Here is an 11294-nt window from a genome sequence, read left to right as displayed (position 1 = left end):
AAGTGTATAATTCTCGACTGCGATACACTCCAACAAGCAAATAATCATAATAGTAATAATAAAGAAACAATGACAGCTATTGATATTAAAAGTTTGCAAATGTAAAATGACAGCTGCCTTTTAATCCCTAAACAACTAGGGGGATTTTTATTTGTATATGGTCAAAGTAAATCATAGAAACATTATGATTTAAAAATACAAATAGTGAATAGTCAATAGTGAAATATTATTCTAAATATTATTAATAGTTATATTTGTTTGTTGTTGAAAGAAGTGCGAGTGTAGAACGGTGGAGAATAATGATGCACTAAAACAAAATTAATTAACAGGTGCCAAGTAACAAATGCACTGAAAAATAGCTTAATATTTCTAGAAAATAAGTACTGCTTTCGGAAAGGCTGATCAAATGAGTCTAAAAGTTTCATGTGACTGGAATCCAACTAATTTGGTCTCGTATGAAGTAACTGAATTAGCATAATTAGCTAATCGAAACTAATCACAAAGTCTTAGTGACTTGTTCATTTCTAAATGGTGATAAACAGGAACTAATAAGCCAACCTGTGTATCCTGCAATGCATTAAATCACGAGTTATGCATTAGTTAAGCATTAGGCTACTTATGATTTGAACCTTTAATAATCTTACCCCTTATTGTGAAAAAGCAATGTAGCCTAATGCAAAAAAGACAAATGAAGAAACCACAACCTCAGTGTTTACACAGGCCTAATAAATCTATCAAATGTTTAACACATTGATAAATATAAGAAACACTTTAATTCCGTGCTCACTCATCTACTTTGACCATACAAAAAAGAAAAAGGCACTATGAGCCAGCTTAACATTTTTTTTTTAATTTAGCTAATATAACAGGTACCCATATTCTTCATGTTTTAACTCGCCATCTCTGTTTTTACCAATATGACATCGAAAAATCCCTTGTTCTAAATCTGCCAATAGTTGTAAACGACCCGTAGAAGGTTAAGGTTCTATAACACACATGACCAAACGTCAGTTTTCGTCAATTTTATTAAGAAAATATTTCATATACAGTGTAACCTATAACAGCATATTGTAATCTATACAGTGCAATAATAAACATTCAACCTATGATTTAGGATATCTACAGCTTTACCAAGGCCGCCAGACATTGTGCTGAGGTTTTGCAACTTCATTCCTGGTATTCTTGTTTCTTAAACTTTGTTCACGAGGTAGCCTACTTTGTGTGGGTGCCGCAACAGGGACAGTCTGTTTGCTTGTGGAGGACTGTCGTGCCTCTTTGCTCGGTAAACAGTTGGACGTGCTTGCACTAAGCGGTTTCAGAGTTTTAGATTTGGCCGTGTTTCTCTCCCCAGGCCCAGCTGCCGATGGAAGGAGTACCAGCACCTCCTCCTGAGTCTCTGCTGCTTGGCCCCGGCTGCTGTCCATGGTGCTGACGGCTTCTTCTCGTCCCCGAGAGCGACACAGTTTACTGCAAAGCTGCGATAACATCCAGCCGTCACTCCCGTTCAAGTTGTCGGCCATCAGCAAATATTGGTTGACGTTTGCCACGCACCTGCGAAAACCAGTCTGGTATTCAGAGAACTCGGAAGCAGCGGCAGTGCCTGAAAGCAATGGAAAGACATCTTAAGGTAAGAAACACACATAGTACACATTATACATGCCAAACAAAACTGACCAGATGTAGGCCTATCCGTAAAATAATCTTAAATTTGACGAGTATCTTATTTGAATATTTACGGTTTCTAAGCGTGAGGTTAGGCTTAGGCCTGTAACTTACAACTCTGGATCTTTTGGAGGTTCCTTAGATGTTTCACAGTAAGCTCCAAGATGTCGGCCTTTTCCAGTTTGCGCTTTCGAATCTGAGAAAAGCGAAAATACATTAAAATACAGACATTGTCTAATAACTATTATAATTACGTAAGCATGCGTTCCATTGTCGCGAAGTATTCAAAAAGTAAGGTTTCGAAAATGTTCGAAATTCTTCAGTTAAATCCTGCATACTTACACTACTGCTGTAGTAGCTCTCCAGAAGAGATTTTAACTGGTCTAAACACTTGTTTATGCGAGCTCTTCTTTTCTTTTCCATGAGTGGTTTGGAAACCTGGGGGAAAAAGAGGGATGAAATTAATAGTGAATATATGATATATAACATACTTCACTAATTGTCTGGTATATTCTATATTCTACCCCCTAAATTCTGTTCCTCTTAATAAGTTTTTCCACACACCCTGTTTCCAACGATGGGTTTGGACTTTTCTACGCAGTCTGTCGTCGCCACCATTCTGTTAGTCCTTTTCTGGTTTCCTTGAAGTTAATCTCTTTCTCTCTTGGGCACACGAATGGAGGAGTCGACTCTGAGTGGATTTATATATAGACACCCACTTAACATCTCAATGCAACAGTCCCGCCTGTCTCTTGCGCTCAAATGAGTAAAACACTGGCGTCATTTGACAGCCAACCAAAGGCTTCGCGGTACCGAAAGTGAAGAATGTTATGCTGTTTTAAATATGTTATTGGAGTTATGCCTGGAATTGCTTCTCTATTTAATTCAACTTGATAGTCACTGCAGAGGAATAGTCAGGAATCGCAGTGCATAAAAACTGTACTTCCCTGTTGGGGTAGGCCTATTTCTGTCTGTTTATAACTATCTAGATAAGGATTATTTCAAGGTCGGTTAAACACAAAACATCCACAGACCACACATCCGGGTAGCTGCAGTAGCCTTCAGCCTGCTGCGCAATAGATGCATTAAGTGCAAATATCAAAGAAACAACGTGTGGGGCAAAAAGCTAAGGAGAAGCGTAAAAATCTTAAACAAAATGGGTAATCATAAGGGTTCTGCTCGGTGAGCATCGTGTGTGTACTATTGACTCCTTTATTCAAGCTTTTAAATGTGAGTTTCACGCCACCAGTCGAAGGCAGCACCGTGTTAATTCCCTGCGTGTCACCTACAACATTGAGATTTTCTGGTGGTGGACACTTGTAGCGAAACTGTTACACCTGCAAACTGTTATTAGCCTACAACAGCTACACCTACTTTTTTCAGGCAACACATGCAGTTACGCTTTTGTTTATAAAGCCTACACCATGTAATGCCGAAAAGCACAACATTTTGCAATATGTTACTTAGGAATTCTTCGACTATTGTGTGTCGCCAGTTTTTGTCTTCATACCAGGCGCGTTGAGGCACCGAGGAGAATCGCGGGCCGCCCCTTGTCCTCGGTCCCTCGCCTCCCGATTTTCCACACTGCTCCCTGAAAGGGGCGAAGGCTTGGGAAAGTTATATGGGCTGAAACAATGTATTGACCATAGGCTCACTGCAGTCCACACACACACACACACACACACACACACACACACACACACACACACACACACACACACACACACACACACACAATCTGAAAAATAGTCAATGGGGGTGCATTAAAGCTAACATTATAGACTAGACAACGACGTAGGGAATGCTAGCACTAATGGTAAGCGTAAATGTGTTCATTGTCTAATTCACTCTATAGATGTGTGATTTGCTTCAGAAATGAAGACAGTAAGTAAGTTTAGATGGTGTGGTTGGAAAGACAAGCGAATACGCTGAGAAACCCATTGCCAAAGTCTTCTTTCCTGATCCGGTTCACAATCATAACCTTTATTTATAGCACCTTTTTAAAAACAGAGTTACAATGTTTGGGTTAAAATGACCCGGGTAAAGGTGGGGCGTTTGTATTCAGTCTATGGAGAACGCGCATGAAAAGAGGCCGGTTTATAGTGCGCCATTGATCTTTTCTTTTGGTCTGCTTTGTGACCACAAACGTGTGGGCATCAAAAGATTCCCTGCACATTTAAAGTTAACCAACATACTATCCTTTTCATTCCGTTTTGACAAGATAAAGTAGACGTCCTGTACAACCTTCAGTTACATATGAACTAGTTTTATTAATAGCTTTAAATTGGCAGATTTAAGTGTGGATTGCCACCACGGCCCTATTACTGTTATTTTCATGCGGACTGATCTTTATACTGAAACCCAGTAGTAGGATATTTCCGTTTATTAGGCTACATTGTGTTGTGTAGTACTAAAATCGATAGATTTCTTCAATAGTTAAGACTGGATTAATTGGCCATGAAGTCATGATTAAAACAGACTGCACTTGCACAGACATGTCAGGCGTGTCAGAAGACACTAATTGCGTAAAATTTACCACACTGGTGGTGTTATTAATTAAAGCATTTAATCGGTATGAAATTTGCCCAAGTTGCTCTGGTGTAAGTGAGCTTTCAGGTGTCTTTTGTCCTCTCTGGACGCCACATTATCTGCGTTTTCACGCTTGGTTTTAACACAAGAGCGTGAAGCGTTACTTTTAAGAGTCGTGGCATCACAACAGTCGCCTGTCTTGTTATTCTGTGCCATAGAGTAGAGATTTCACCGCTGATTATTCGGTATAATTTCAATTAGTGTTGGCTCTCTGGGGTCTACAGTGAAGGAATGCAGTCAGGCTTTAAAACTGTTTCCTTACAGCACTCAAAAGTCGTATAATGTCATCATCTATCCATAATAATAGCGCAACGAGAAACTTGTGTCCGACGTAGACATAATAATGCAAGTGCCATTAAATGACAAGTTAAGTGTATGTTTTAAAAAGGGCTCGGGCTCCCGCTCCACTTTCACTTTTCAGCCCCAGGTTATTCATTAACCCTATCGGACCTTTGTCATGGATGCCTGCCGGCGGGGACTTGACAACGCTGCTGTAATAATTGGACTATTGGGGAACTTGTTAACAGCAATTAGTGAAGCAATTATGCAATTACTGCAATAAACTATTTGAGAGAAACTGAGACATTTGCAAGCCAATTGTTAAGCCCATATCAAACGGTAGGCTATAATATGCAGACATGCAAAGGTAGCCTACTCTACACCTTCCATTTAGGCTAGGCTACTTTATGTAGATGTAAGTGTGTTTACGAATAATAAGAGATTACAAAGAACAGCAGCATGCGTGTGCATTCTGATGGCCTCGTGCATTTAAAAATGTAATACATATACCTGTGTTGTAAACCGCAGCTCATTGTATTTTGCTAAACACGATTTAACAATTACCAATCTTGTAACCAATTTCGTCCGTATATTGTAAATGTATGCAATAGCAAGTTAACAATATGCAAATACAGCCCCATAATTTGGCGCACCATGAGCGGAGCAAATCGATGTACCGCCTCCATTCAGATGGACCCGAGGCAGTACGGGTGTGACCAAAACGCTCATTGTGAGTAACAATGTCGCAGTAAAAAGAGCAGGTACATCGACAGGTGTACTGGAAAAAAATATTTGAAATATATACAGGATTTCCTGAAAAGCCACGCGACGGACCTGTTGACGAAGCTCTGATCAAACATCAAATAGAAACGGCATCATGAATTTCTATAGACTGGTCCTCGGGTTATTTAAAGACTTTTTACTTTGGTTTGGGAGTACAATGGGAGCTCTTTGCCTGTTTGTGCCGGGGTTACCGCATGAAAGGAACTGGGGTGCACATTAACATCGCTTAGGGTTTTCTCAAGGACCGAAATGAACTGACTGGAAAGTAACTTTATAACTCGCTGGAGGATGAAGCCTTTGTCGAGCTCCAAACTGAAAGACACAAGTGCCTAACAAAAGGGGAGCGCCATTGTTAAACACTAAAGCGCATGGGTATGGATGCGCCTTGAATTGCAAAACATCTGCCATTTACTCTGAACCACTTGAGCGAGATTTGAATAAGAATATCCAAGCACCCTTAAGCGCACTGTATTTAGCCGTGCGTAAAACAACAGGCATGTGACCAGCGCGGGAATTAAGCGTTTGGTTTGAGATAAAAAAATAAAATAAAAATAAAAACCTCAGAGTTATTTAGCTTTTTCTGTGTATTATCTTACCTCAATATCTCAGACTAGTTATAGATCGACACGATCATCTTCCTTGTTTGAAATATTAATGTTTCTCAGAAACAGTTTCTGTGTAGCCTACTGAAAAAGTTCTAAACTTAGTCCACGTGACGGCAATTTAGTTTCACTTGGATGGAATAATGAGTATGAAGTTTAGACTACAGATATGATCAAACCCACCGTTAGTTATGAACAGCAGCACACGGACTAAAAAGGAACTCCAACTAATTGCCATTGCTGAAAGGGGCCCGACTGTGTTGACAGGGAATCGATGTAAAGATTTTCAAGTCCACTCAAATATAAACTCACTTGGTCATTAAGTATTATCTGTGTTAATCAATCAGTATTCTAACAGACAGGACCAACCATGTTTAGCGGTGTTTCAAATAAATTGCGAGTCATTCTCAGCGTAACTAACTGCGGATGTCGGGCTTTGGTAAAGTTTAGGCAACTAGGAAGCCAAATCTCTCAACCGCAGCATCCCTGAGGGGCTTTTTCAGTGAATCCGACAGACAATTGTAAAGGCAAATCCCAAATGGCCACCAAACGCAAATGGCCTTTACTTAAAGTGCATTTTGCTTTTTTTTTCGTAAAAAGGAAGGACCAGTTGCTGGTCAAGTCTTTCCCATGGGTTTCCCTTTATCTGACCAAAGTGGAAAATTGAAAGGTACAAGTGAAAAGACATGGGGCGTTCCTCCGATTATCCTCGCTCTATATTTTGTAAAACAGAAATATGCAGAAATAACGTTGCTTCGACTTGGATAAAATAACAAATAATAAATATTATAGGCTACTAATCAAGGCATGTTAGTCGTTATAGAATACAAAATAATTGCGTTTGTTTAAGTCTCGGCAATTTAGATTTGTTTTCAATATTTAGACTAACTTGAACTTTAAACTATATCAACCCCTCATCCCAATAGGGTTATTTTAACCAGGCTAACATTGTAGCAGGCTACACAAATAACGAACATGTCCCGATATGATTTGTCTGGATCAGTACGCTGAAATTGACAACGTGTGTGGCGAATGTAACTCTAAAATTGGTATGAAATCGTCAATTTGTTGGTGTCAGCGTTCAGCTCTCCAAACGCGCCATATGCCATGCTAAGTGGCACTATTTACCAATTCGTTCCTAGTTTCACGGTCCATCCTCCCCTTCTCCTTGCCAGAAAACTGAATAGCCACAACAAAATGGCAATTTACCCCTGGAACGGTCCCATACCCCCCGCGGCACGGCTCTTTCCGTTTCACTTTGTGGGGCACCCCATCCTTACTGAGCGTCCCAGCGTGAAACTTTGGCTTTCCAATGGAGGCAGAAATGTTCGACAGTCAGCACCGTTGCTGACGCATCACTTGGTTCCATGACGTACTGTCAGTAAGTAAACCTGTCAAAACAATCGAAAAAACGTTATTTATGAAAAAAAACGTATTTTGATCTATGACCAAATAATCAATAGAATCTGGCAAAGGCATATCATTGTCTTTATAGGCATTTAATGCCTCAAAATAAAACACTGGTGTCCCCAAATCTCTAATTACATCTAATCAGTGTCATGGCTTGCAATAGGGGTGTGTATTACTGCATAAATTAGGATGTAAATCATTTCCGAACCAATGTAGTTCCAAGACTGAACACGAAGGTTGGCAGTGAATAGGACAATTTGGTAACTTCAGGTAGACCCTTAAGTGATTTTGATTCCCACTGAGGTAACATGCTCCAGATGTATGCTTTCATTAAACTATTTCTGAATGAAGGTGCTTCCACCCACTGGTACATGTCACATCCAGCATTACCTGTAATTATAGAGGTGGAAGTGCAATAAACAAAGAAAATGGCATGCATCAAACCTAGAACAGAAGTTAATCAGCACTTACATTGTCTATAAGGGTACAGAAATAAACTGACATGGACAAAAACCAACATGCTAGCATACAACACTGAATAGCGTTATTTATTACTCCAGTGTATTACTTCAGTATGAATTAACTGTTGCATTTAAGTTTCAAAAAATGGTGTACACAGAATGAATACACGCTTAATCTGTTTAAAATGTGTACGGGAAAAGTAATATATTGCACTCTCCACCCATAACTAACTTTAAATAGTTTTTTTTTTCAACTTAGTGTTGTCAGAGTTGATTTTACCTTTTAATCTTAGTTCACATCAACTATTTTCTAAAATCAAAGTCTATTTTTTAAGATAATGTTCCCATGGTGAATATGGCTTAATGATCAGGCTTTGACTTTGATTAAAACTGACATAAGGGGAAAAATAAGTCATACAAGTATATGGTGGAACTGTAAGCCAGCCTGTAGACAGCATCATAGTGAAGTGGTGCCATCATGTGGTGAGATTGGTGTTACAGCAACCTTAAAAATCTTGAACAAAGAAAACCACACATTCCATATGTTGTTTTTTATTGAATCACCTTACTGTTCCATAACTGTAGTACTGTACAGGTACATGGTCATATATGAGTTACAGGGGCTTAACAGAATTGACTTAAATGGATTGTCCCTAAATGTCTATGTTAATCATTCAGTGCAAGTACTTTATTTGTCTCCTGGTGGGAATTCAGTTTTAAGTTGAACTTTTTCACCCATATGTACTGTATGTGTGTGACAGATTCTTCTACTTATTTTAGAATTTAAGGATGGATGATTACAATGCTAGTTAAGCAAGGGAAAAAAGATAGTCTAGTAAGAAGGTACATAATATTAGTTACTTAATATTCAGTTGGCTTGCTAAAATTTGGCAAAAATAATTGTCTAGACAATTTGGAGGGGGAACCAAGTATACACTAACAAAGTCCAAACCACTTTGCAATATCATTAAACTTGACTTGATTGTCACATTCAGAGTAAGGCAACCATCCACCAAGGGCAAATGTAACGGGCCAATCGTAGCACAAGTTAGAGTGATGATACTTACTCTGAACATACTTAGTATGATTCTCTCTCTGCCTGTGAAAAAGTACTGGAATTGTTCACCTCAGCATAAGCTTTCAACAAAAAAGGCTGTCTCATTTGCTGTCTAAAGTTTAGATGACTGCAAGTTTAAATCTAGATAAATTTGATCTCTACGTTACTGGTTAAAAATTAACACAGGCAAACTATGCTAATATAGGTGTTGCTAGCTGGCGTACAGGTATTTACCAGTGCTTCAAGATTGGGGGCAATAGTAGCAACAACACATTTGCCTTAAAGCCACATGGGCTAATGTGAGCAATTATACCAAAACCAATTATTTGATATAGACAAAAAGTTCAAATATCATCTAGCCTATGTCTACAAGTTCCTTTCTTGACCTGATCAGCTGATCCATGTCTTTGAGTAAAATACACTTTTAACTTCAATACATTTTTTTAAAATAAAAACTAAAAACCTATTTAACAATATAGTTGCCTAACCTCTGCAAAAAATAGAAATACACTTGTTTTGAATGCATATAATACCTAACATCTGAAAGAATTTGAACCAACACAAAAAGAATCTCAAGTAACATTATAAGGCTACATATTACAGCAGTAATCTCAGTACTTTGAAGTGTGATTTTATTTGAGATACAGTGGGTTAATATGACTTTTTGTTACAATTGCCTGACTTTTGACGTTCAATTTAATGTTAGTCCTTTCTTTATTAATGCAAATATATTAATTGTACCATAAATTACTGCACATGTATATGTTTCTTGTATCAAAAGATGACTAGTGTATTTCTAGTAGTCTGTGCCCCCCCCCAAAATCCTTCTGGACGGTTCTTGACTGGAACGCTGGAACACTGTTGGTTATATTTGGTTGTAGGCCAGTTTGTTTTTGTTGCTGTGTGTGGACTGGTCCCTGGGCTGTCTACAAAGACCACTTTTTTCATTTTTTTAAAATTTTTTATACAGTGTGTTCAGGGGACAGGCAGCTCGCGGATAGTGGTGATGTTTGCTGTCTGTTACAAAAAATGTTGTAGCCTAAAAAAGGTGTGACATCGCTTAGAGCACGTTGTTGTCATCTACATCTGTTTCTGAAAAAAGATTAGCTAACATCCCCTAAAAGAAAAAGTCAAAAAGACAAATATTCATTTCTATTTATTTAATAGAATAGAGTATCTCTATTATTATTTTAAGAGTTTAACAGAACTAAGTGTTTATTACAACATGCTGGATTGTGATGGCCCGGTCTATTTGTGTGGGTAAATAGGCTGCACTCCGGTCGAATACTTTGATTTTCTTTGATCGGCCGTAAAGAAAAGAAAGATCACATCACTGGCCCACTTACGTGTCTTCAGTATGAACACTGGCAATTATCATCCTTGGTCTTTGACCAACCAGCCCACAGAGAGGAAAGAGATCATATGATTGGTCCACTCGTTTGTCTCTTGTCTGAACACTGGCCAATCACATCCCACTATGGCCCACTTCCATCCTACCCCAGAGGGGGAGCACATTTAGGTCCTGCTCCCAAGGGCGGCAAAAATGACTCCAATAAGTGCCAAAAACTGGCTAAAAACACGAAATGTCAAATTGTTATTTTAGCACTCTTTGTCTACCAGATAGGACAAGTTGGCTATTAGTAAGCTAATATTAGTTGTGTATTAGCAAGCTAATTGGCACCTGCAGACGTACTACAACTCTCTGATTTATCCCCATTTCACTGTAACACAAGCTACATACTGTGAATGCAGAAAATGCAGCTTTAGTTTAACTTACAAACTTTCCCCCTCAACCTTTAGCCATCTTGCCATCAAAAGCCAGGCGACCTTCTTGAATCAGTGAGTACATTATCATACTATCTTACTTACCAGTCACATAAGTGAGAGTATTAAGGGCTGGTATGCCGGGTTTAGAATTAACTTTTTTGTTCACCAACCAAATGGCTAGTGAATGTTAAAATTTTAGTCAAGCAAATCTACCAGCCACTTGCACCATTTACCAGTGCTAACGTTGAACCCTGGTATGTACACGTGTTGAAGGGGAATGCAAGGACGGTTGGTGTCCAGCTGATTTTGGTGGGTTGGTAAGGGTCTCAAATGTCCTGGGTTGACTTTTTACCCCATGTCCACCTCGTTTCTGCATGAGGCCATTTTTCTGCATGTAAAGACACATCTATACTGGAAGCTGCTACTGGCTGATTGTCTTGGTATAATTCTGAATGAGACCTTGGAAGTACTCCTGTGTGTTTTTTTGGGGTTGAAAAATGATGATGTGGCATTTTGGAAGGAAATACCACAACAGAAAGGAATAGAGACTGGAGAGCACTGCGAGAGCGTTAAGTGTTTGGATATACTTGCCATGGTACAGTATGTATACAGTGGCAAACACAATCCAGGTGAGGATCAGCAGGAGCAGGCAGAAGGTTATTGCTTTGGCCTCATTGTAATTTT

The 11294-nt window shown here is 39.0% G+C and overlaps 2 protein-coding genes across 2 annotated transcripts in view; both read right to left on the bottom strand.

The window, feature by feature from the left end:
• Positions 1–987: 987 nt before the first annotated feature.
• her3 (hairy-related 3) lies at positions 988–2341 on the bottom strand. Its single transcript, XM_034876172.1, has 4 exons — positions 2227–2341; positions 2005–2100; positions 1777–1858; positions 988–1600 (listed from the first exon to the last, which is right to left on the bottom strand). The coding sequence occupies exons 1-4, from the start codon at positions 2278–2280 to the stop codon at positions 1128–1130; spliced, it is 705 nt and encodes a 234-aa protein (XP_034732063.1). The 5' UTR covers positions 2281–2341; the 3' UTR covers positions 988–1127.
• A 799-nt stretch (positions 2342–3140) lies between these two features.
• Positions 3141–11294, bottom strand: part of LOC117948192 (taste receptor type 1 member 1-like) — a 12541-nt gene continuing 4387 nt past the window's right edge. Inside the window, exon 5 of the mRNA XM_034877725.1 lies at positions 3141–3253. Within this exon, the coding sequence (XP_034733616.1) occupies positions 3141–3253 (113 nt within the window). The remainder of the gene's footprint in view (positions 3254–11294) is intronic.

This window comes from Etheostoma cragini, chromosome 7 (assembly GCF_013103735.1).
Source record: "Etheostoma cragini isolate CJK2018 chromosome 7, CSU_Ecrag_1.0, whole genome shotgun sequence".
NCBI classification, from domain to species: domain Eukaryota; kingdom Metazoa; phylum Chordata; class Actinopteri; order Perciformes; family Percidae; genus Etheostoma; species Etheostoma cragini.
The sequence above is the reverse complement of the archived record's forward strand: the minus strand, read 5'-3'. Positions and strand labels throughout refer to the sequence as shown.

Excerpts from the sequence above, each read along its gene's own strand:
- her3 (XM_034876172.1), bottom strand. The coding sequence starts at position 2,280 with ATGGTGGCGACGACAGACTGCGTAGAAAAGTCCAAACCCATCGTTGGA. Across the intron at positions 1,859-2,004 it reads AGAGCTACTACAGCAGTAGT|ATTCGAAAGCGCAAACTGGA; the intron begins GTAAGTATGCAG and ends CGCTTTTCTCAG. Across the intron at positions 1,601-1,776 it reads CCTCCAAAAGATCCAGAGTT|GCACTGCCGCTGCTTCCGAG; the intron begins GTAAGTTACAGG and ends CATTGCTTTCAG.